This window comes from Juglans microcarpa x Juglans regia, chromosome 2D (genome assembly GCF_004785595.1).
Source record: "Juglans microcarpa x Juglans regia isolate MS1-56 chromosome 2D, Jm3101_v1.0, whole genome shotgun sequence".
NCBI lineage: Eukaryota > Viridiplantae > Streptophyta > Magnoliopsida > Fagales > Juglandaceae > Juglans > Juglans microcarpa x Juglans regia.
In genome coordinates this window covers 28,586,534-28,612,557 of record NC_054596.1, presented here as the reverse complement: position 1 = coordinate 28,612,557, position 26,024 = coordinate 28,586,534, and the positions used below count along the sequence as shown (strand labels likewise).

At 34.7% G+C, this 26,024-nt stretch overlaps 2 protein-coding genes across 3 annotated transcripts; one reads left to right on the top strand and one right to left on the bottom strand.

Annotated features, from left to right (window-relative positions):
- The first annotated feature begins 4,808 nt into the window (after positions 1 to 4,808).
- LOC121250715 (ras-related protein Rab11D) lies at positions 4,809 to 9,093 on the top strand. Its single transcript, XM_041149909.1, has 2 exons — positions 4,809 to 5,245; positions 8,531 to 9,093. Exons 1-2 carry the CDS (start codon positions 5,025 to 5,027, stop codon positions 8,961 to 8,963), a joined length of 654 nt encoding a protein of 217 aa, XP_041005843.1. The 5' UTR covers positions 4,809 to 5,024; the 3' UTR covers positions 8,964 to 9,093.
- Positions 9,094 to 12,330: 3,237 nt separating this feature from the next.
- Positions 12,331 to 23,525, bottom strand: LOC121248992 (chaperone protein dnaJ C76, chloroplastic). Of its 2 annotated transcripts, XM_041147631.1 has the most exons (9): positions 23,051 to 23,525; positions 21,362 to 21,490; positions 21,134 to 21,263; positions 20,385 to 20,505; positions 19,534 to 19,615; positions 17,547 to 17,600; positions 15,316 to 15,354; positions 14,049 to 14,148; positions 12,331 to 12,561 (listed from the first exon to the last, which is right to left on the bottom strand). In XM_041147631.1, exons 1-9 carry the CDS (start codon positions 23,285 to 23,287, stop codon positions 12,431 to 12,433), a joined length of 1,023 nt encoding a protein of 340 aa, XP_041003565.1. In that variant the 5' UTR covers positions 23,288 to 23,525; the 3' UTR covers positions 12,331 to 12,430. The 2 variants fall into 2 exon arrangements, with proteins under 2 accessions (XP_041003565.1, XP_041003566.1); XM_041147632.1 differs by lacking the exon at positions 15,316 to 15,354 and having other exon boundaries at positions 23,051 to 23,395.
- Between the last annotated feature and the right edge of the window lie 2,499 nt (positions 23,526 to 26,024).

The following is a 26,024-nucleotide window of genomic DNA, read 5'->3' as shown; positions in this document are numbered from 1 at the left end:
AATGAAGAAAATCTTTATCTATGCTAGGGCTATGCATCCAGATCCGGATATCTGGGAAGATCCAGATCTGGATCTGGCTTTTTAAAAGCGGACAGATATCTGCCCGGATAAATCAGATTGAAACCCGGGTGGATATCCAGATTTAACCCGAATATACGGTTTCAAACCGGATATATCCAGATTTTATACTTCATTTTTTTTGGGTTTTTGTTTTTTTTTTAAAATATGCTTTTACCACTTTAAAATACTTTTCTTTAAAAAAAAAACTTTTTAAACATTTTTTAAAAGGCTTTTTCATCCAAATTTGGATTGGATATCCGGAATTTATTCCTTTTTTTTTATATATATATAATGAATATTTTTTTGGCATTTTTTAAAACTTTTTTTATTGCCTACTCAATTTTTTATAAAACAAAATAAATAATAATAGACATCAACATACACAATACATTACATACTTTATATTGTTGCTTACAAGGAACAAATAGTGAAAAATTTAAAGCAACAGCAAAGAACCATGGAAGAACATTTGAAGTCGAGTCCCATATCCTCTTCATTGTGAGCTGTGGGAAACAAAGAACTGGAAATCAAGAAATTAGTGAAAAAATCATATCCCAACTGATATTGATGTATATTAGAGAAAAAAAAGGAGAGAGTGAAAAAGCATAATAAGCACAATGGCAGGCCATAGAAGATGCATAACACAATATTTATCTTCATCTTTCACACACCACCATTGTCTTCTCTAAAGCCCATCTCAGAGAAACAGAAAGAGAAATAATGGTGAGAAGAAATGTAGTTCATAGTTTGAGTCATGTGGACAGTTTTCATGAACTTCACACAAAATAATCATACCTGAATGAGACTATAGATCAAGTGAGGCCTATTAAACTGGAGTATACGTTGGAATTTCTGATTAGATTTCTCCAGACCCAGATCCAAACCAAAAAGGGAAAAAAAAGTTTAATGAACATAGTCCCAACATCCAGAGATCAGGAAAAAAAAAAGAACAAATAGAAAAATACCCCAGACGCAGAGATCCAAACCAAAAGATTATCGAGAAATAGAAAGGACAGAACAAACAACCAGAACAGATTCAAATCATTCACTATCGGCTATCAGAACGAGTCCGATATGCAAGAGATCTACGAGAACTTCAAAACCAAGACAAACATTTCGCACAAACCAAATCTAAACTATGAAATTTCAAAAACTCCCATAACACGTTCAAATCTAGAATAGCAACCAAGATTCACAAACCAAATGGTTACAGACTCAAATAAAAATGAAAACCCAGATCTAATATATCCACATCTACATTTAAAGTAGATGCTCACATGGATATGGACTCAAACAAAAATGTAAACCCAGATCTGATTTATCCATATCTACATCTAAAAAGCGAGAGATGCTCATATAGATATGAACTCAAACAAAAATGTAAACCCAGATCTGGGAGAAGCTGCACTGTAAGAGAGTGAGTAACCAGATTTGAAACCCATTTGTCCCAAGTTTTCTAAGTAACCAAACAGGAACGAACTAAATGGAGAAAGGAAAAGAGAGGGAAACCTTGTGGATCTTATTTTATAGCCTTTGGTAAAGACAATGGTGAGAGAGCGAAGCCTCTAAGTGAGGGCAGCGATTATGCAAAACATTTGAGGAAGAATCGAGCCACGGTCTCTGCTAGTCATTGGCGGCAATATATTTCGTTTAGGGATGCTAGGGTTCCGGGGGAGAGAGTAGGGAGAGAGAGAGAGAGAGAGCATCGATCTCATAAAATTTTTTGCGTTGGGTAAATTAATTTGCCCGTATTGGGATCAAGCAGAGGGAATGGTGCTTTAATCCAATGGACACAATAAGGAGCTGCTTATGCTTAAAAGAAAAGCATCCAGTTGCGGATATCTGGCTTAAAAATCGGATCCGTAACCGGATCTGGGCGGGTATAAGATTTTTCTACCAGCCCGGGTTTCCGGGTTTCGGACCGGACCGGAAAAAAATCCGGCCCAGTTCTACACCCTTAATCTATGATGGGAATTGGAGGATCTAATCATGTCACACCTTATACCTAGAAGGTTAGGGAGTGAGTTCTTACTTCTAAAATCAAATCCCAACAATACAAACATAGACTCCAAATTATACATGGAAATGCTCTATAACGTATAAAGCTCATTTATTCAAAAATATACCTTCCTCCACGGAGACGTCAATGAACTCCTCCAAAATATATAATAAAGAACTCCACAAAGTTTCAATACATGTATCAATATTCCAAAATACCATTCAAAGGAAAATAAGCTATTTTCCGAATAAGATCCTCTAATAGTCTTTGTACCCTTTGACACTTATTTTGGTATGTTAATCAACTTGTGCCTCTTAAGCAGTTATTCCGCTACTCTCAACTAATCTCGCTCATGCTTTGTATTTTTGATTCTCAACCGAAATATCAAAATCATCTAAAAAATAATAGAGATAATTTGGTGAATTATCAACAACTCAATTAGTAGTAAACTTATATTATCGTGTAAATATGAGCTAATTACAAAATACAAAACAAAACAAAATATCAAAATAACAAAGTGGCATTTCAGAAACATTTATTTACAAAAATATATATGTAAGTCTTTTGGCATAAATATCCTGAACAACAACTTAATAGATAACATGTTTTACTCATGTGGTAGTTGTGGCCCCAATTGTGGTTTGGCGAGCAACTGCAGTACCTAGGATGCATGCCGAACTGCTACATCCCTATGTTGGGGGAATCTTGTGCGCTCATATACCAAGCACACGTGTATCAAAGTTGCAGCAAACTATTAAAAGATATTAGTCATAAACTACTATTAATAGTACCAGAGAATTTGTACATTTCTCGTCCATTAATAAAAATTTCCATAAGTCACTACCATCTCATCCAAAATATAATTACAAATGATCATTTGTTATTCGCCCAACTCACAATATAACAAACCATGACTATTCCAAATACATAAACGTTTTAAACTATTATAAAAGATTATTACTTAATGGGGATAAGTTCTCGTGACTATTCCCCAAGCTGCACTAGTCCTTATTCGTCGAGATAACCCTCCAAAGCAACATTTGCCTCAAAATCTACGGTTCTGAGAGACACAACTGCAGTAGGACCACGATGAGATTTCAACGAAACTTATTTATTCATGACATCACTATCAATACAAGATAGTGACAATGAATATGAATGCACAATGTTCATGTAAATAAAGGTTGGAATCACATACATTACAAGTATAGTGAGGAATCATCCTCCGAATAAAATAAGATAATCATGAATCATCATAAAATATTATTGAGTACGGAGAACCACTCCGCCCAATCATGTTGCACTAACTTTTAAAATTAGGTTTAGATTCAATAAAACTAAAATTATCTCATTTAAAATAATTTCACACTTTTAAAAATATTCAATAGTAATTAACCCTAAAATCTTCAAACATTTTATCCAAAACTTTACTGTGTTAGTGAGACCAACCAGCTTGAAAATACGTGCACTATCATCGAATTTACTGTAAAAACTCAAAGATTAGTAGGCTTGTGAGGTGAAAGGTTGTAATTAATGATATACTGTCTACTTATTCTTATTTGAGTTCTTCTACTAAGTAATTGTATACTACATATCTATTAATGTGAATTTCTATTTTTTATATTTTTATTTTGAGTAATGCTACATGCAGTCATGGAATGCGCAAATGCTATATAGTTATTTTGAAAAAGAATGAGGTCTACTATTAAAAAATTATTATTTTTTCATATAAGTCCTGTATTTATTCATTTTTATCAAAGTGATTAGACGACGTTTGTGTACTCACGATTGTAACTATCATTTCTCTTTTATTTTTTTCCCTCAGCAAGTGTGTGGTGTATGATTGCTGAGTAAAATTTTTCTTCTTATTTATACAGAATGTTTTAGAGATTTTACCCAAAATATAGAATCTAAATTAATAACGGATGACCCATAAAATGAGTCATATACTATTTATAAAAATGTTTAATGCAATTAAAATGATTCAGTTAAACTACTCAAAAAAAAAAAAAAAAAAGGTTCAATTATAGAATAATAATTATCGTAATACTCTTATCTCACTCTTAGGTCTAATGGTTTAAACAAAAACACGAAGAGATTCTTTTTTTTTTTGGATGGAAAACACGAAGAGATTCTAATGTGAATAAATTCTAATGTTAAGAGCGATATTATTGATGGGAGTGACTAATTAGTCCACGTATAACGATAGAAAAATATTTTAACTATAGAGATTTCACTTGACTATAGTTAGTATGATATAATGTAATATGTTAGATTGTAAAATTATTTTTATTATAGAGTAGATTTAACGTATCATATCTAACTAAGGACTTGTTTGGATTGCGATATGAGATGAGATAATTTTAGATGAATTGAATAAAATATTGTTAGAATATTATTTTTTAATATTATTATTATTTTAAAATTTAAAAAATTTGAATTGTTTAATATATTTTACATAAAAATTTAATAAACTTGTAATGATGAGATGAAATGAGATAAGATAAGATGATATGGGTTGAAAATATTTCTGTATCCAAATGGGACCTAAGTCAATTTATAAATTTATATTTATAAAATTTTTCTATAAATGTAACACTTATCGTAACTATATAAACAGGTTTAGATATACAAACAGATTAATTTCAACATTTTTATTATTATTTTATTATTTTCTAACAAGAAATTAAAAAATATTTATTACTATTTACTTATTAACGCTGATATTTTGTATTCACGAAAAGACGATAGATCAAAAAGTGAATAGCGTTACTTTACTGCAGTTTGCGAGTCTCTTGTCAGTTCCCATATTGATATTCTAGACTTCTAATGAACGTTTGATAAATAAGTCCAAAGTAGTAAACTATAGGCCTCCAAAGCTCTTCTTTCCCTCGTTTCAAATATTTCCAACTTCAGATTAACAAAAACAACATCGTCTATGAACAAAGAAATTGAGCACTGATACATGGCTGTATACAAACCTGAAGATGATTATGATTACCTGTTCAAGCTAGTTTTGATTGGTGATTCTGGAGTGGGTAAATCCAATTTGCTCTCGAGGTTTACCAGGAACGAGTTTAATCTGGAATCCAAGTCTACTATTGGAGTAGAATTTGCCACCAAGAGTTTGAATATTGATGGGAAGGTCGTCAAGGCTCAGATTTGGGATACTGCTGGCCAAGAAAGGTGTGGGTTACCTTTTTTTTCCCTCTCTGTATCAATATCTTGGATTTTTCCATGTGGGCTTTGAATAGGTTATCATGAAATTCCTGGATTCATGATTCTTACTTGGAAGATTTTATACTTGTGCCTTGGGTTTTGATATCTATGTGTGAAACTTTATTGTACTAGTGAGAGCAAGAAATTTGATAGTTTCTGGTACATACTTTGCGGTTTTTATTTGTGAAAAATCATGGGTTTTGAGGCCAAGAAGGCTAATTCTTTCCTCTCAGAATTTTCTGCTTATAATAACATAGATTTGCATTTTTATGTGCAATCCAATAGGTTTTAGCCCAAGAAATTTCCTTCTTAGTATATATATTACCTTACTTAACCAAAGAAAAAAGTATATATATTACCTTGATTTTGGGTTTGATTATTTAAATGAAATCCGGGAGGCTTGTAAAGAAACATAATTCTGTTGCCCATGAACTAAAAATATTTATTAAAAAAAAAGGATAATCATATGAAGTGGATTATGATATTTTGTTTAATCATATGCGCTTGATCAATAAAATATTATGAGGCGCTTGTTCTTATGTTCGTTTGATATAATTAGTTTCTTCTGGAATTGTCGTGGGGAACTGTTTTTCCTCTTCGGACTGATCTATTGGCCTTTGAACTGTTTGTATGCAGATGAGATAGCGCCTGAATTGTCTTTATCCCATCATTCTGTCCACTAATTTCATTTCCCTTCAGCAAAATTAAGTTTTACTTTTGGTTCTTACGGAAAGAAATATAAATATATATACATATATGAGTTTGTTAGGATTTTTCTTTATAGATAGATCATTTAGAAGGTTGGGGTTTTCTAATGGATCGTTAGTGTATTTGCTTGTCTGTTGGCTTCACAAATTCTTCATGAAAGGCAAAACAACCTGATTGCAACTTATATGAGCTGAATAAATGGTTGCTGAGAGACTGAAAAGACCCTAGTCAGGGTTATTCGTCAAATGGTCATGACTATTGCAAGTGAGTGGCTGGAATATCAGATACAAATGAAGCTGTTTAATATTTTTATGAGAAAATTTATCTGAAGATTAAATATTTACGTGTTGGAACTCATGTTTGAGCAACTGAGTTTAGTGATGCACTATGTCTACACTGCTTGTGTGGAACTTTTCCTAGAGTTTCAAACAATAAAGTTGCGTAATGTAATGAAAAATGAGAAGTGTAATGGTAAGTTTTATTATTAAATGACTATTATCTCTTTCTTAAACACCCTTCCATAATGGTTCATTGGTTCAAGTACTGTGCATGTTGTTTGGCCTGTAACTTTTCTCTGGCATTTCCAAAATGGTTGTCCATGGCCTATAACTTTTGAGATTTGGAGGTCTGCCCTAGAATATTACTTGTTTATTCGTGAGATTACACGTCTTAAAAAGCATATGGATCCAGCCTATTGAGTTATTAAATCATATGGACCATTCACCATGGGGACTTTCTTATTGAGGTCACACATCATCAAAAAGTAGGGCTGTTAATAAATATGTGTTTCTGTGAGCTTGTTTGCATGCTAGTCGCACTCATTTGATTAGCATAGAGATATAAATTACATATATATATATATATATATATATAAACACACTATTTGAGCAATCACCAATTACTCATTTATGCATTCCAGCTTTCTATCCTCTTTATGTGACCGAATCCCTGTTTCACTTGCCTATCTTTTAATAATATTTTCCTTTTTAGTTTTCAAGGATAGGAAATTGTATTTATAAGTCTGGGTTCGGTTAGTGCTGCCACAAGATATTCCCTCTTTGTTAGTAAATAACTGTCCATCAGAATTTTTAGGTGCTTGATAAGCTGTCCATCAGAATGTGTGAAATTACCATGGTAGTTCAGTTCAAAGCCCATCAGAACTTTCAGGTACTGTAAAGGAGAATCTTCCTCCGGCACAAAATATTACGTGTCCTGAGCATCCCATTAAAGCACTTCAAGATGAACTAGGTCAGAATCCAGCTCCATCTCATTTGAAGGGGAGAGAGAGAGAGAGAGAGAGAGAGAGAGAGAGAGTTAAAGCACTTCAAGATGAACTAGGTCAGAATCCAGCTCCATCTCATTTGAAGGGGAGAGAGAGAGAGAGAGAGAGAGAGAGAGAGAGAGAGGTTTGGGGGGTTTACTTTGAAGAAGATATGGAAAAACATAGCAGATTAAGGTTCGATTACTACTATCCCTAAGCATCGAGACATCATTACATTTAAAGCAGCTCCCCCAATGACTAGGGTTGTGTAGAAGGAAGTACAAGACTCATCAGCACGCTGGTTTGGCAAATTAATACTTTGAAGAAACTTTGTTCAAGTCAGAAAAATTAGCTGTTAAATTGGGAGGGTTTTATGGAATAGAGGGAGCTTACTTGGGGTGTACACAGACTTCTAAATTTTCCCAGCTTAGCTATGTAAGAACTATGGCTAAGCCAAGCTCAATCTGTTATTGGAAGAATAGCGTTTCCTAATCTGTCTCTGATGCTTCAGCACTCAGATGTTCTTTGCTTTGAATTCAAAATAGTTTGTTTAAGTGCAAACTTGATGTCAAGATAGAATTCTTTGTTGGAGTCGAATGAGTTAGCCGACAATTCTGTGCTATGGTAAGTTCAATGTGGGAAAAAGCATTTTTGTATACGTTACTGAGACCATGATGGGGATCTGTAAGAAAGGGTCAATGGACAAAATTAAGAGGATTTGAATCACGATCCTTAAAAACAGAATGTTTGCAGCTATTTGATATCCCCACAAATGTTGCTAGTAATGGTGCAGTGGTCACTACTATGTTTAACAAATGATTGCAATTAGAGGGCATAAGATGATATAAATTTCTGATCCCATCAGCAGTGACCCGCCCCCTTGCCTATGCATTTTCTGCTCATTTTTCCTTATTATCACGAAGCTGAGTTTGTTATATGACTATCTACATTTTTCAATTGAAGCCTTCCACAGATGAGCTTTTTTGTATTTAACCATAATTACTTGATGATTTTGTTGGTATTTCTTCTTTTCACATAAGCAGTGGTTGAATTTATATGCACATATGCTGCTACAATTGCAAATTAAATTTTTAAATTTATCAATAGTGTGAGATATCCTTAATCTTTAGCCATTTTGATGTCTGGCTACATTTTTTCATCAGTGGTGTGTATATGTGTCAATTAGTGGGCTTACAAATAGATTTTTGTTTTCAATTATCACACTATTAGAATGTTGATATTTACTTTCCACCTTGATTGATTGCCCTCTTTCTATTTCATAGGTACCGCGCCATTACTAGTGCTTACTACCGAGGAGCTGTAGGTGCTCTGCTAGTGTATGATGTCACTAGGCATACAACATTTGAGAATGTCGGAAGGTGGTTGAAGGAGTTGAGGGAGCACACAGACCCTAACCTTGTTGTCATGCTGATTGGCAACAAGTCGGATCTTCGACACCTTGTAGCTGTTCCAACAGACCACGGAAAGTCATTTGCAGAGAGAGAGTCCCTCTACTTTATGGAAACTTCTGCATTGGATGCTACCAATGTGGAAAGTGCTTTTACCGAAATCCTCACCCAGATATACCGGATTGTGAGCAGGAGGGTGATTGAGGTGGGTGATAATGCAAGTGCTTCCACTCTACCATCCAGAGGACAAACAATAAATGTCAAAGAGGAATCAGTTCTAAAAAGAATCGGGTGCTGCTCAAACTAGGGGTTGGTACTTTCTAGCAGTTTACGGCAATTTTCAATTGTTCGTAGATTGATTACACATATAGTTTCTTGTAGAATAAAAGCTACTATGTCTGATAAATTGTTTGGAAATTTGCCTAAAAGGCTTCACGCATGAAGGTTGTATATCCGTAAAGGATAGGTTAACTAAATATTATATGAACTGGATCTTTGTTTGTTGGAAGTTGATACCACTTGGCAGTTTTCTTTGCCTGTATCATTTGCATGTTAGATGACATCTGAAGTGAGCATTATATGAGGCGAGGTTACATGTAACAACCATAAGACAATTTCTTGAAGGAGATTTAGAATTTTTACTCATCAGCTACTATTTACTTCCACATCCTACACTACAGTGTATTTTTTTTCATAGGATTGAAGTAGTGAATAGTAGCTGATGAGAATAATTTTTCCGAAAGAAAACTCTATATTTGGAGGTTTCTTTTGGTGCTAGATACGCATTGTAATAACATACAACTAGTCGTCCACCCGTGCATTGCTTGAGAATGAGAAGCTTTAGATATTACATTCTCACCCACTTTTATCCGTCTATAATGATGGTGGTATTGCCCATAAACTTTTGAAGTTGGTTTTATTTTATTTATTTTTATTTTTAAAAAAAGCTTGATACAAGAATACTAAGGTTGCGTTTGGATGTTGAAGTGAGTTGAGTTGAGATGATAAAATATTGTTAGAATATTATTTTTTAATATTATTATTATTTTGAGATTTAAAAAAATTGAAATATTTATTATATTTTGTGTTGAAATTTAAAAAAATTGTAATGATAAGTTGAGAAGAATTAAAGATCCAAACGAGCCTTAAAAAGGATGGTGGGAGGTGAACGTGGTATGTGGCAACACTTGTGAGAATAATTAAAGTACAATAGTTAAAAGGTGAGGAAATCAAAAGGGTAAATAACAATGTGCCAATAGCCACAATAAAATTATACTAGACTTTAAAGAGCAGCAATCGAAAAATAGAAAGATTCTGTTAGTCAAGATCTTAGGGAGAAATCACATGGTTGATGAAGTATCCTGAGAATTAGAAATCGAAATACGGAAAAATTATTAACACTTGTTCAACAACCAGGCAACGCCACTATTTGGCTATCCTCGTTATTTTAAATTTTGAGGCTATCCACGTTATTTTAAATTTTGAGGACGAAATTTTGTAAGTGTGGGAGAGCATACTTAGTACATTAACTATTAACTTAATAAATACAATTTATTAAAGAGAATTACTTTAGTCACAAAGAGATCTTATAAAAATAAATTCACAAATTGACGTAGTTTGATGTGATACTACTAAATAGGTGCCGATTGACTAAGGCCTCGTTTGTTTTCGCATATGAGATTAGATGAGTTGAGATAAAATTTAAAAATTTAAAAAAATATTGTTAGAATATATTTTTTTAATATTATTTTTGTTTTGAGATTTAAAAAATTTGAATTGTTTATTTTATTTTATGTGAGAATTTGAGAAAGTTGTAATAATTAGATAAGATAGGATGAGAATGGTTGTAAAAACAAATGAGGCCTAAGGAAACATTTGGACACAAAGATGAGACATATAATTCTCAAAATTTTCAAAACTTCTCGTAATTTTATTCCTAAACATTATTCAAATACAAAACACTTTTCAATTTTAAATTTTAACTCTTTCATATAATCATTACCTAATTATTATCCAAACACAAAAACCAATACAACTTTTACAAACTTCAAAAAAAAATATTAAAAAAATTTATTCAAATAATTTTTTAACTTTATAATATTTTTCTTCAACTTTTTCTCTCATTTCTCGAAATCCAATAAAATATGTTAAATCAAACTATTTCACTATTATTCACAGAATTCTGATATACTCCAATTATCCAAACGAGGCAATGTGAATCATAATTGTAAAATAAGAAAGTGTTACAAACACAAAAAGACTTCAAAAAGTACATTAACAAACTAATAAGTTTAATGCAATGCGTTAGATCTACTATAGAATAAAAGTAACTTTACAATATGATAAATCACATCAACCCACGCCAGTTTGCGAATTTTACTTTTATAAAATTTCATTGTGGCTAAAGCATTTCTCTTGTTAAATAGTTTAAAATTTTGATATTGCAATACATAATATTTCACATATGTATTAGATAATTGAATCCATTTAATTTATATAATAACTACTAACTCTTCAGCAAACATATATACTTGTATTGATAACATACACTAAAATACATACCATATAACCAATAAACCAAATATAAAATTTTACACGTACATATTATATAACTTGCATCATGCATACAAGTGAATATGTGTATATAACATATTAGCTAACATTTAAAATGTACATTATACATGTTTATATAACAAATAACAACATATAGATAAGCGTGACTAAAGCATTATCATTAATTCACACTAATGAGCTCAAACGAGTCGAGTTGAATTTATTCGAGTTTATTTATAAACAAAATCAATTCAGGCGTACTTTATACCAATTTAATGCATTTAATATTAAATAACCTGAATGCGAGCCGAGCTTGTACAAGTGGCATGAACAACTTGATTCATTTATAGACTTAAATCGTCTGCATTTAGATGTTAAATTGAGTTGAGTTAAGATGATAAAATATTATTAGAATATTATTTTTTTAATATTATTATTATTTTAGAATTTAAAAAAATTAAATTGTTTATTATATTTTGTGTTGAAATTTGAAAAAGTTATAATGATGAGTTGAGATAGGTTTAAGAACCAAACTTCACTTCAATAACAAACATTAGGTATTAGATTGTTGAACTGACACCTAATGCTTGTTGAACTAAGTTGAGTTAAGATGATAAAATATTATTAGAATATTATTTTTTAATATTATTATTATTTTAAAATTTAAAAAAGTTGAATTGTTTATTATATTTTGTGTTGAAATTTAAAAAAGTTACAATATGAATTGAGATAGGTTTAAGAACCATTAGGTGTTAGGCCTAGTGATTTCCTTGGTTGACTTAAAGATCTCACCTGAATAACAAGCATTAGTATCATCAAGTTTTCTTTTCTTTTCTTTTCTTTGGGGGGTAATTCTATATATAGTTGAATCATTAATTGTTAGCAACAATATGAAAATTCCGTATTGGTTTCTGAATAGTAATAAGATTTGTGAGTTGAAATTTATGAATAGTAATGAGATGAGTTGAGATGATCTCAACACACCTCTCAATCCGACCCGGCTCGAATATATGGCCATATTACAAATCATAAGCAACCATATATAATTTGTTTTCCATTTTTTTTTTTTTTGTTTAGTCAATTTTGTATACCATTCCAAAATGAGTATCTATTTTACATGATTACACGAGGAATGGGAGTTGTCATGGTCTTGACTATAAACCCAATGGTAAATTAATTACATTCTGTAAATATAAATGGGGTATAGTTAGAATTCAGTGGCTAATTTTCCTCATCGGAGATTGCCTCCGGGAGTTTAAAGGTGGGAGGTTTATCAACACCCCTCCTTGAGTACTCCCTCCATCTTCGAGCTGCTGCGGCGGCTCTTTTTGCTCTCTCTTTCACTTCATCCTCTGCAACAACCATTAGTCAGCATTGAGTAACACTTACGAGCAGATATATACCCTTAAATAAATAGTAGATTTTACAAAACTAATGATATAGTTATACATACATGCATGAATGTATATACATACATGAAATATTAATGCCAGAAGCTGCAAGCAGTTTACTTTGGTATGACTCAAATGTGATCAGTGACCTTAGCCCCTAATTCTCATTAGCCTCTATTTAGAATTTTATGACACAGTCCGACGAATTGCACATTGCTGATCAGGACTGAATTATCATAATGCAGAATTTAAAATTTGAAGGTACCATAATTCAAGCAATTCAAACTACAAGCGCAGAAAAACTATAAGCAAATCAAGCAACATGAAGGCACATATAAAATCTTGTGGAATTTTTCAGAGCTTAACAAAGGATGAATGGCTGTGATGATCATGTCATAGTAGTGTATGTCGGGCAACTTCTACTATTTGACCATCATGTTTAAGATCATTTCCTTGCTTCATCATTCGGTGCAGACCTTTCAATCATGACTGCCATAACTCTCCAATTAGTAATATCCAGAGATTGATTGGGCACTACTTTTGGCTCTGAAGAAGGGTTGGGGTATCTTTGAGAAGTTACCAAAAGAAAATTAGTTCGTTTCTCTCTTTTATTTCTCTCATGGATAATTGAACTTCTAAATCTATGTAAATTTCAGTTTGTGCTAGAAAGTATCATATTCAACATTTTGTTTTTTTCTGCATATTCTTGTCAGGTAGAAATTGGCATCCAGCAAAAAATAAGGGGCAGTTAAAGAGGTAAGGGCCTTGGTCTTGGTGGTATGCTCCCTCCAGATCTAAGGTTTGAATCCTCTCGGGTGCAAACAATTCTAGAGGTCATAGGACTGGGGAAACTTCCCCTTGAATTGCCCTAGGTACACTTGCAGGAAACTCCTTGCCAAGGGCCTGTGCATCCTTGGGATTAGTTGGGACTTTGTTCTCGGACACCCGGTGCCAAAAAAAAAAAAAAAAAAAAAAAAGAAGAAGTTAAAACTTACTCTAAAGCCAAGGTAAGTATCAAGGAACCAGAATGATCACTAAAGAATGCAAACACTTCTCCCCTTTACTGATCAAGGAAAAGGGAGAAGTTGGAAGAGCAAGGAGAAGAAAATATTAAAAATGAATATAACGATATATGATGATTTTTTAAATAGCATGTATCCTGGAATATTCACTGATCAACAGGGGAAATTGCTATAAGTTTCCTCAGAAAGATCAAATTTGGATTCACTGTACATAAGAGAAATATTTTGTGCTCTGTAGTCAGATTTTATCAGTTATATATAACCTGTTTACTCTCAGAAATTACTAGGAAGATGGCAATAAAAACTTAAATAAAAACAAATAAACTAATGAACATAAAAACAGAACTGCTATTAAATAATTAGCCGGAATGGTTTTTATATGTCAGTCAACAAATTAGAAATCTCCTTTCACAGAATCCATCATACCTGAATTTTTGTAGTCGCTGGGCTTGCCCCATACATTGTTCCAGAATTGTTCACCTTGTCCAGAATCTTTCTGGTTCATCATTCTCAATTTAGCTTGTTGCTGCAATAAATTCAGGATTATCATTGTTATACCTATTAATCAAATAAAGAACTAATATGTGCACATCTATATACCGAAAAAAAAATTTGAAGAAGAAAAAAAAAGAATGCATGTAGGCTTTTAGATGTATAAACCACCGGACTTTCAAAAGTTATATTTCCTAGGAAAAGGAGAAGTGAAGAAGCTGGCAATCCAAACAGAGCATTTATAAGCTTTTCAATTTTATTATTTAGAAAGAGCTTCGGGTATGACTTGGTGTGGTATAAGTAAACTTTTCCATTCTTTTACGTAGAATGTAATGCAGGAATTCCCAAGGCCATGCGAGTCATGTCTGCTAAAGTACGTGCTTCAAATATTTTTTTGGTGATTCAAACTTGGTACATTTGATTGGAAGTTTTCTGACTCAAAATCCCAAGGAAAAAAACTGATAAAAGAAGACAACAATAATATAGTAAAAAATGGACAGGAAATTGTTTGGCCAATTCCAATCTTTGAACCAATCATCTCCTCCTTACATTTGCTTTTCTGGTTATATGCAAAAAGCTTAATATGTTGAGTAGTGAATTTAATCAGTCAATCAAACATTCTAACAATCCCCTTCATGTGTAGAGTTAGAGTGTCCCTCAATGAATGGGGCTCCGCTCAATCTATCTCAACACATGGGATTGACATCATGTCAAATCACTAATTGTTCTAAATGTTTTAAGTTAATAGGAGTGAGTTTAATCACCTAATCAATACTTGCAGACCTTGTGGAAGCTGAGTTTAAATATAACTACAATGCAATGATGCACAAACTGTAAATTTAACTTCTAGCAGGAAAACTCTAATGATTTAGCTGAACTTTGCTTCATGACTGCATATGAATCACAAATCGCTTGAACTGAGCTGGTCTCCATTTAGAAAGAATGTTTCCAAAGTTGGTGTAAGGCAATCTATCCCATGTGGTTCAACAATACAAAATGTAAATAGATGATTGATACATTGTATAAGAAAACCTCAACATATACAATACCCCACATACACTTACAAAGAAGAACAATTAACAAAACCTCAGCTTCGAATAAGATGAAAATGAAGTTAAAACAGTACATAAGACCCCCTTCTTCGAAGAAAGAAAGAAGAGTAAAAGAAAGACAGAACATATCAGAATATAAGAGTTTTTACCAAAACTTTTGCTTGCCTCTTTTCCCACCGACTGCTTGCCTGCCACAAAGACAGTAACAAATACACTGAACATAGGCTGGAAGCTGATTCTACTTCAACTGAGAGATCTTTTAAGAAGATGAACACCAAAAGGAGAGTTAATGGGGAAAAGTACTAAACGTAAATTAACAACTAGTTCAAAGTTCACCATAGAATGACCTGACAATAACAGATCTCGATCAAGATACCTTTCTCTTGCACAACTCTTCTATATTCCCCATTTGCTAAGTCTGCCCTTTCCTTCTATTTAATAAAAATTCCTTACAAAGGGAAAGAAAGGAAACTGTTTCAAGTTATACGACCAATTAGTTTCATGAATTCAGATGCTCGATCATCCCATTGTGGATAGCAAACCACTACAGCTTTTTTTCATTTTCCAAGCCATGTCGTGTTAGGATCCAGTTTACATTCTCTATCGTCTTGACCAGGTTATGTTAGTACTACAGTTATTTTGAGTTTGTAATGGACCCTTCCGCTAATGACTGTTTCGAGGCAGTCACCCTCCAGGAAGAGCAAGAACTAGAGAGAGGGAGAGATATATATCTATAGAGAGAGAGAAGAAGAGAGGGAAATGGGTTGTATGAATTCCAGAGTTGGCCTCCTTCCCAGCTTGTGGTGTATTTATTTGTATTAAAAGGACAACTTTCTGTATACAATTACAACAATTCAACACATCACACCGAAAATGACGTCACTTCCTAACTACAATTCTGTATTTATTTCTGGAAAAATGGCAACGTTCCACTTATCAGCTCTGACTTATATACAAAACGACACAAAATGACAACACTCTATTTAACGAAATGGCAGCGTATCATTAAATCCCCAACTAACTAAACTGCCATCTTCTCCCTTTCATTCCTTCACATATCAGCTTCCACTCATCTGCCATTCACATCCACTCCAGCTCCCATCTCAGCCCGTAAGATACCCCTCCCCTTCAAAGCACCTTGCCCACAAGGTGAGGAAATTTATCACGAAGCTGCTAGTAGGATTCCTAAGTGGCATCATCCACTCCAGCTCCCTTCCAATGCACTAAAACTTCCACAACAGCTCTATTGTGAACCTTCCTGCGTCTATGCTGTAAAATACATTCAGGCTCTGGGCTCAGCTCACCCTGAATATCAACTGGTGGTAGTGTGGAGAGAGGTGAAACATACTGCCCCACTTTCTTTTTTAAGCAAGAAACATATAAAATACAGGATGAAGTGAAGCATGCTGAGAAAGATCAAGTCTATAAGCAACCTGACCAATCCTATATGTGATCTGAAATGGTCCAAAGAACTTTGGAGAAAGCTTGAAATTATGCCTAGCAACCAATGAATGCTGTCTGTAAGGCTGAAGCCTAAGATACACACAATCTCCAACTGAAAATTTCCTTTCTGTCCTCTTCTTATCAGATTGAAACTTCATTCTTTCCTGAGCTGCTGACAGATTATGTTTTAAGGTGGCCAAAATCTGATCCCTGGTCTTCAATAATTCCTCCACTGCCTAATTAGATGCCATACACTGCCTCATAGGGTGTTAACTTGGTAGACCGACACGAAAAGACAAAACTCTATTTAATGAAAACGGCAACGTATCAAATCCCCAACTAACTAAACTGCCATCTTCCCCCCTTCATTCCTTTGCATATCAGCTTCCCACTCATCTGCCATTCACATCCACTCCAGCTCCCATCTCAGCCCAGAACATAGTAAGAGAATCCCAAAGGTAAAGTAAGAAAGACAGAGTTCTGGGTGTAATCAGGGTTAGGTTTTTAAGTGTGAATGGCTGTTCTTGTAACTTCTTACGTCTCTTGACGAAATTTAAGCGTTGTCTTACCCTATGGAGATAGACCCTGTGGCTGTAACTCTGAAACCACATAAACCATCGGGCGTTTCAAGTCTTATTCCGGATTTAGATATTTTATCTCTTCCAATTAAGTCTAAATCAAGTGTTTTCAAACCTGAGGAATGAAGTAAATCACATTTCTGTTAACAAAAGTCTTTGTGACATGTATGCCAATTTAACAAGAAGAACTTAGTAAACCTTTACAAGAATGACTTATAAATAACTACAACCAACTCAATTAAGTCCTAAATCCAACTAAATTAGAAAAGAAGAAGGAAAAAAATCTTATTCTAGAAACTGATAACATTGTCCCGATAATTTTTTGATTGGTAACATTGTCCCAAAAATAACATTCTCACCATTCTGAAAACATCCACAGAGGCTGATCCCATTCCTGAAAGCATCAATGCAACCTGATGATCAATTAGGAAACCCAACATTCTTCAGTTACTCAAATGACAAGAAAAAATGGTATAGCATTAATAACTTTTTGGTGAAAAAGAACATTAATTACATTCCCATCATAAATAAATAGCAAAACTCTTTCATTGACAAGTCCTTTGGTTCAATATCCTGGTGAAGCTACCAAATTTAAATACATAGAATGTTTCCATAGAAGGGAAGAGTCCAAGAGAATTTCTTGTTGGTACACCAAGTGACTGGAGAATTACTATGTACATAGAACATTTTAGCAAGTAAAATTTAGTTTAGGGGAATTCAATATATACTATAATTAGTAACAATGAAGTCCAACAGAAAAATTTGCCACTATAACCGTCAGCACAAAGCTCCTCGAGTGGCCAAGCCAAAATTTTGTCTATGGGTGCCAAACTTTTATATATTATGTAAAAAGTTATTCTATTCTCAAGTCAGTGTGTAGAGCACACTATTTACATCACTTAATTGGTAAGACTTGATTTGTAAGATTCAAATTTTAAAATTTCTCTTCCAAATCAAATTATGCCATCTTTACTAGGTATGTTATCCACACCGGCTTATAAATAGAAATTTTCTTATGTAAAACATGCTATTTATAGTGACCAAAAAATCGATATTATAAACACATTATACAAATGATTTTAATGAAAATTCATCAGCTAAGTGGATAACTAGTGCACGTTTACGATAGTGAATGATCATGAATTATTGATCATAGTTTTCCATCTTTAGCCAAAAAACTCAATATTTGCTAGGGGTGAGCACCGACTGAATCGGAGTTGGTATCCCCTAAATCCGACTCCGACTCCAACTTTGTCGGAGTTTGACTCCAAACTACGACTCCGACTTCCATAGGTTCCGATCCGATTTTGACTCAAATTTATCAAAGCGGAGTCGGATTTACACATTGTAACTCGCTTTTGATGATGAAAAAAAAAAAAAGATCATAGCTCCGACTTGTCCTACTTGGAGCAGAGTCGGATTCTGAGTCTGATTTTCAGATTTTTGCTCAGCCCTAATATTTCCCTTCTGAGTTGTGTTGCAAAGGAGAGAAAACAAAGAAAATCAAGTGAGAGATTGAAGAAACTCAAGAGTAATGGAGAGAAATCATGCCTGACAGGTCATAGAAAAACATATATTTTTCCATTTGGAAAATCTCGAGGCCAAACTTATAAAAAATCAATTCAGAATTGGAGCTAAATGTCTAATGTTCGAGTAATTTTTCTTTTGTTAGATATTTTGGTAGGGATAAACGGGTTGTTTTATTTTATTTTTTATTTTTGTGATGGGGGTGGGGGTGCGATGGTGAGGGGAAACTTGATTAAAACCTTCTTAAGGGAGACCATGCATTCTCTCTGGGTCCTCCACTTAACTTCTATAACCTTCAATGGCATGAAAGATTACATGTAATGCCCAAAATCACAGCTCTTCATCACATTGCCAACTGGTATATTGAGTATTTATCAAAAAGTAACCAAAAAATTAGAAAAATGTGATATTTAGAAGTTTAAATTATTGATAGAAGAAGCTCAACAATTTCAAGGGAACCACATTCAAGATCACGGTTAAAACAATCATTCAAGCAAAACTAAGCATCAAGTAATTGCACCTCACAGTGATCAGCAATTATAAATCATTTTTTTATACAAAAGTTAAAATTCTAGTAATGAGGAAAAGAAGTACTGTCCAATTACACATGATGTGTACATGAGAAACACCAAATAAGTGAATCAAAAAACATGAAACTCAAGGATTAACTACTTATTAAATTCAAAGATCAGTTACAATTAAATTAAAATAAAAGAGCTTATATCAAGTGAATCAATTCAACATTCACAATAAAATATGAACATAGAGATATAGTTATATAAGCATGAAACAGAAAGCATAGTGTTATTGCAGGCTTACATTTACTCTTTCTACCCTGCGCATTTCATCTTCTAGCAAGGATAGTTGTGCAGCAGATGTCCAATGGATGCAATCAACTGGGCTGAAATACAGATGATTTTTTTAATTGTTTGAACTCTTTCAACATAGCAATTTCCCAACATGAAACAAATACCATGATCATGATTAATTTCATAAACTCAAGATGTTAGATTGGAACTTTCTAGCAGCAGGATCAACAAGGGTGATAAATTGAACATTAGTGTGGAGATTTTTTCAAGTACTAATGTAACTTAACTCATATGCTTGGTTCAACTGTGGTATATTGTCTAGTCACTTTCTAGTAAGCCTATATTTCTGAAGTACCTTTCAGCAAATTGCCAAAACACATTGATTATGCTGATGGTTTCAAGGACACTGGTTTAGCATCACCAAAATTGCAAGCACCCTTTACATCTCTCCTAGCTTTTAATAGAAGCTCCATACTTTCTTTTCTTTCAATCATAGCAACTGAAATCTTTTAGTCACACGATTTAAAAGTCAATGAAATGCATCATTTATGGCTTCAACCTTCGCATATAATTAAAGGGAATTACCCACCACATTTCCAATAGTAATGAGAAGCTGGATACAGTGTAATGCATCTACAGCATAAAGTAGAAAATACTTTAGAGCCTTTAACTCTGGCTGTTAATGATGCTAGTTGATGATAAAAAGGATAAATTTCAGTTTCACCTAAAGAGACAACAGATGAGAAGAAGAAGAAAATTAATTGAGTTTACATCATCAATACGCTGATTACATTAACTAAATCACTGGAAAAGGGTATCAAAGTCATTTGGACAGAAATATCAATGAAACACAAGACCTACCAACTATCAATGGCTTGTTGAACCAATTCAGGGTTTCCGCACTGGCTGTAGGCTCTGGCTCTCCCAAAGTCTTCCTCAATTGCAAAGACATCTGGGGTCACATTGGCACAATTTTTGCACCCTGTAAGGAAAAGAGGTGGAGACTTTTAACGTTGACAATGGAAAAGGAAGTATATCCTCACCTCATATTTTTAGTTCTCCAGCAATACTGAAATTTAAATATTAATGGTCGTCTAATATAACTTTTTACTAAAGCAGAACTAACATTTTTATAGTATTTTTGCTAAGAAATTACAATTATATGTTACTTCTCGATGTAGAGCTAAAAAGCACAATAACATTTTGCTGCAATTGAATTTAAACAGTATAATTAGAAATAACATTTTGGAATCTTACCATAAAGATGGACAGCAGAAACCTATGAAGGTTCCCATTTATGAAGCTTTGAATCCCCTATATCTACGAAGCATAGCCCTATTACTCCCCTCAGATGCCAGCATCAAAACCTACTTAAGTTTTTTCCACTTGTAGTCAATACAAAAACCATTCTTGGCGAGTAATAGAAATTCTTTACTTCTCAAATATCAAAAGGAATACAAAGAGATGATGCTGACATCAAAAAGAAGGGGAATTGTGGATATTCTGGAGACATGGGGATACTTGGCTATAAAATCTCAATTTAACTAGGCATTCCAGAGAACTTAAAAACTTTGTTGTTTTACAGCTAGAAGTCCATTGTCCTGACATACCTATACAGCTAAATTCATCAACAAATGCATGATCCTTTGGGCAGGAATCATCTAGGAAAGGGTTGATCGCAGTCAATGAATAGCCATGAATTTCGTCATAAACCATGCGCTGCACAGGATCGCTAAGCACCTGCACTACAATGGTCCATTTATAGTAGAAGCACAACAATTGGTTTAACTCAGATTCTCCTACAAGCTTAAAGCATTTCACATGAAAGGAGAACCCACCGTATAGACCTCGTTTATGAACATGCAGAAATTTGTGGTCTCTGGATCGTTGCCACTCAAGTCTGGATGACAAGCTTTCATGCAATTGTAGTAAGCTTTCTTGATCTGGCCAGGTGTCGCATCTGGAAGCTAGTAAAATCAGGCCAAACGGTTAGACACAACAAATGAAAGAAATGAAAAGAACTGCAATATAATTATTACAGAAAAAAGCAGTACTCACAAACAAGCAAAGTTAACCTTAGGATTAACAAATTGATTTGCGATAAACAAACACTCTTACAAAACACAACCATAACTATTTCCATTAACTTATTCCCCATGCACAATCACTTCCCTCTGATTGAACAAGTTCAAATTCTTCTTTTTGTTTTTTATTTTTTATTTTTTATTTTTTTGCTGCTTTATTATTGAATTTACATAATCTGACCCTCATGTGTCTTCAGTGATACAAAAAATATCCACATATGTCAGAATCCTAAAAACTAATTTCCAAATCATTTTCCTGCGTTTTTTATATTACTTTGTGTCTAAAGTACCTAATACTTCAAAAGTTCAGATTTTCTCCTAAAAAATACTTTCAAACTTATCTGAACTCTAATTGATATTTACCTAGAGAGTAATGTTAGATGCAGTCCTAAAATGTGCAAGTCCCGCATACTCCATTTGAAAAAGGTGGGCTCCACCATAAAAATATGATTTTTTCATACGGATTCCAGATTTACCTACATTTTTCAAAGGAAGTGCACAAGACTTGCACACCCCAAGATTGCAAATATCATTTCTCTTACCGAGATTATGTCCCTACCATTAGCTTCTATGCATTTAAATTGCATAGCACAAGCATATCGGCCCAAGCTTATGCTCTATAGCACAAGCCTCATTGAAAATCCACTCAAAGGCCATAACGAAACATTGTCAGGTTGGATCATCAAGTCGGGCAGCCACAACAATAAACCAAGCTCCACAAACCCAACACTAGCTAGGTATCAATCAAGAAATGATATTTGCTCACAAATAACCTCGTTAAGATAAACATGCACATAAGGGTATCACTGGTATCCTTCAGTTTTTCTGCTTTCCAGAAATTTCAAGAATAAGAAGCCGAACATTATCATTTTTTGTTCAACGCAAGTAAGAATATATTTATACATTTTTTATACATTTAAGAATTGAAGACTTGCTCTCTAACTTAATTAACATCCATTCAAATGATACAATCACAAGCAAATAACCATTTGTTTGGACTGCTACAACCGGAAAGTTCTTATAACGGACACATACTGATTGAAGCCCACGTTCGGGATCCACAACATACGCATCTAGTAACTCCCATGTCCTAGTAATTGACACATTTTGGTTTGCAAAAAAAAACTTACACATATTTTGGCTCAAAACAATCAATACAAAACAAAGTATCAACAATAAACTTTGTTTGGTTGCTGATAAAAGACAGGAAATTGAAACAAACAGAACAAAATTGCGTGCACTACGTAGTCGTTGTTTTTGGTTCCAAATAAAAAGAAATTTGAAAGAGTAACAACTCAAAAAATTTTCTAATGCTGTTACTTAACTGGAGCATATTTTTTGACCGACGATGAAAATCTTAAATCATAAAGTCCTGATTTACTTTTTCCTTCCCACATTTTTTCATGAAACAAACAAAACCGAATTCAGAAATTAGAAGATTACCAGACCCAAAACCGCATAATAATCATCGGCGACGGCCTCGGTGGAAGCCGAGCCGTCAGTTGCAACCCTGAGTCTGCCAGTACCTCTTCTCTTGGCACCACGACCCACCACAGTCCAAGGAGTTCTGATCCTTTCTAACATGCGCCATGAGCTCAATGAGCAAATATTCAATAATGGGTTTTGGAATTTCAGAGATTCTGTGCATACAGGAGAAAGCAGTTGAGCCATTATGAGCATGCGATTGAGTGAAACAGGGGAAAGGAAGGAAGAGTGAGAAATTGATATGAACGATATTTTTTTTTTTTTAAGTTAGTTTTCGTGAGTGGTAGTTGAATATTTGAAATATTTGTCCAAAGAAATTAAGAGAAGAAATTTATGCGTGAGATGGTGTCAGTGCTGACATGGCAGTTTGAGAGCCAAAGGTTGTCCTTAAAATCAGGAGAAACCTAAGGTGAATCTTCTTCTGGCTAGCATGGTACGGTGGCCAAAGCAAGCTCTGCAGCTTAGTTGCACGTGTCACCTCGTGGATTATTGTTCCCTCACGCTCCAAGCAACCGCTTTTGTCTTTGCGTGACGGAAAAAACTACCAGCGCGGGAGAGATACCGTTCAAGAAATCTTTACGAGTCCGAGTTGCTAAAAAAAAAAATTTTTAGGAGTTTTTGATTATTTTATATTTTATTTTCTAAGAAATATAAGTTGAGAAAGGCTGTGGCGGTTCTAAAGGTCGATTTACATCCTACGTATAATCGTGTTTAACAAGCTCTTTTAGACTAAGTTCTAACAATTCAAGTCTTTGAAAACGGATTTGTAAAAGATAGAGATAAGTGTAACATGGAGTGGGCGACCTTGGAGTTGGATAACCTCTGATACTACTATCAGTAAATATTTTTAGAAGGTTGTAAATAAATAATACAGTCTAGGGATCAGAGAGATATCCTTGTACTTAAGATCTGTTATTTATATTATAAGTTGGGAGGGGGGATCGTGCTTGCCCCCATAAAGTCTGTGTCCTTCATACTATTATCTGTGTCAGAGTTTTTAAATGCGGCGTGCATCTGCGACGACATCATTAATGTGGCGTGTTGCCTAGGTAGTGGAGCCATTAATGCGGTATGGTTCTCCAACCTCTTTCTCTCAGACTATCTTCTTGATGGTCTGTTGATATTTTTCCTATCAGTAGATCAAAAGCTCCCCATATATTACGCCCGTTATGCGAACAAGTACTTGAGGGCTGGACACTACTCGAGGGGCCTTCAGATCGATGAGTCTCATCCCCTGCAACACCATCCCTCTTGCAGATTGTATCCATAGGACTTTTCCCGTGGACCAAGTTGAAGACTATTTGCCATAGGCTGGGCCTTTAATCTTACTTCTCTTTCATCCGCAGACTTCCTATGCATAATGGGGGAAAATCACCTTACATATAGTTTCTAGCAAATAAAAAATAGAAGTGCGTCTAGGTAATGAAATCTTATCCCCCCCCCCCCCCCCTCTTTCTCTCTCGCTCTCATTTGAAGGTTTGATTCTCGCCCCCCAAGATTCCTACTAGCACAGTGGCCTTCAAAACCAATCGCGACTTGGGAAGGAAGGAGATGCCCAATGCTTTCCCAGATCCAGTTTTTCCTGCATCGGTCACTGCAGAGCCGGATAATCCTGCTCTTGCTACTATCGAGGCTTGTGCTCTCGGCACTGAGACTTGAAGGCTTTATTGCTTTGTTCTTCCTTTTTCTTTTTCTTTTGGCTATACACATGTACTTGCAATTTTTTGCCCAACGACTTGTATATATTAATTAGTAAAAATACCTTGTTCTTTACTTCTTTTCTTTTCCGATCTTTCTCATTTCTTTTGTTTTGGTGACTGGCTTGGGGGAATTTTGGCGTAGAAGTCTGTAAGGCTCCTACTCATCCTGCTAGCAGGCCATTCTCTCGCTTGTGCAATGCTTGTTTGTCTTTACTGGACAGTTATCCTTGGGACATGGCTCTTGAGTTTTATTGTCGATGCCTTCCTAGTTTAGATGTACTCGCTTGCTTTAGCCGCACCCAAAACTATTTTATTATTATTATTTTTTTTAGTCGGCTACATTTTGTTGTTTTGATGACCATACCCGACCATGCCTTTTCCGCCATTTCCTTCTTTCTTCTCATGTGGCAGCAACCTGAGGCTGGGCTTGAGGACTTTGTGACCCACCCCGCTAGCACCCTACTTAAACCTGTCAGCCCCGATAGCCAATGGCTTTCTTGTTCGTGCCATTTTCGTCGGCCTTTGTTACATGGCCGATCTCTTGGGGTCCTAATGACTCTATCTTGTGAAGCGTAAGTTCTCCAGATTCTCTTTGCGCTGGTTTCCTTACTTCATCTTTCAGTTGTGTTTTACCCCGCCTTGTTGTTTCATTCTTCCGCTTCATCCTTCCTTCATCGTATAATCTTCCGGTGGGGCTAGTCCCTTAACCTGATGTGGGGAGGCAAGACAGCCTCGGGCTAGATCTGCCTCCTTCATCCGTATTGATGGGGAGTTGCCCGGTCAGTCTGGAGCCATATCGGCCCTTCTTTGTTTGGCTTTTCATATTTCTTCTGCTCATCAAATATGGGGTTATCATTACTCTTTCGAGGATAGTAGTTAATATTGCAAACCTGGGCTTTTTGGTCCGCATCATGCTCACTACTCTTCCTGTCGTGTCGCTGTTGTCCGTGCTGTTAACGCTTGTGCCTTTTGTTCCGGTATTCAGGAAGTTCACAAACTCAACCTACTTTTGCTCGTTGACACTGTGTAGCTTTCTGTGTGACGCCATTTCCCTACTGGAGATTCATTTTACTTCGGGTAGCCGAAAGACTAAGCCTGCACTCCATTGGGGAGAGGTTAGGATGCCTCAAGTCAGCCTGCCCCTTTTGATTCCCAAAGGAGGTAATTTCTTCATATGGCCATGGGGCCAGTTTGCTCTTTCGCTGTGATTGGAGTTGGGGTAAATATTTCAA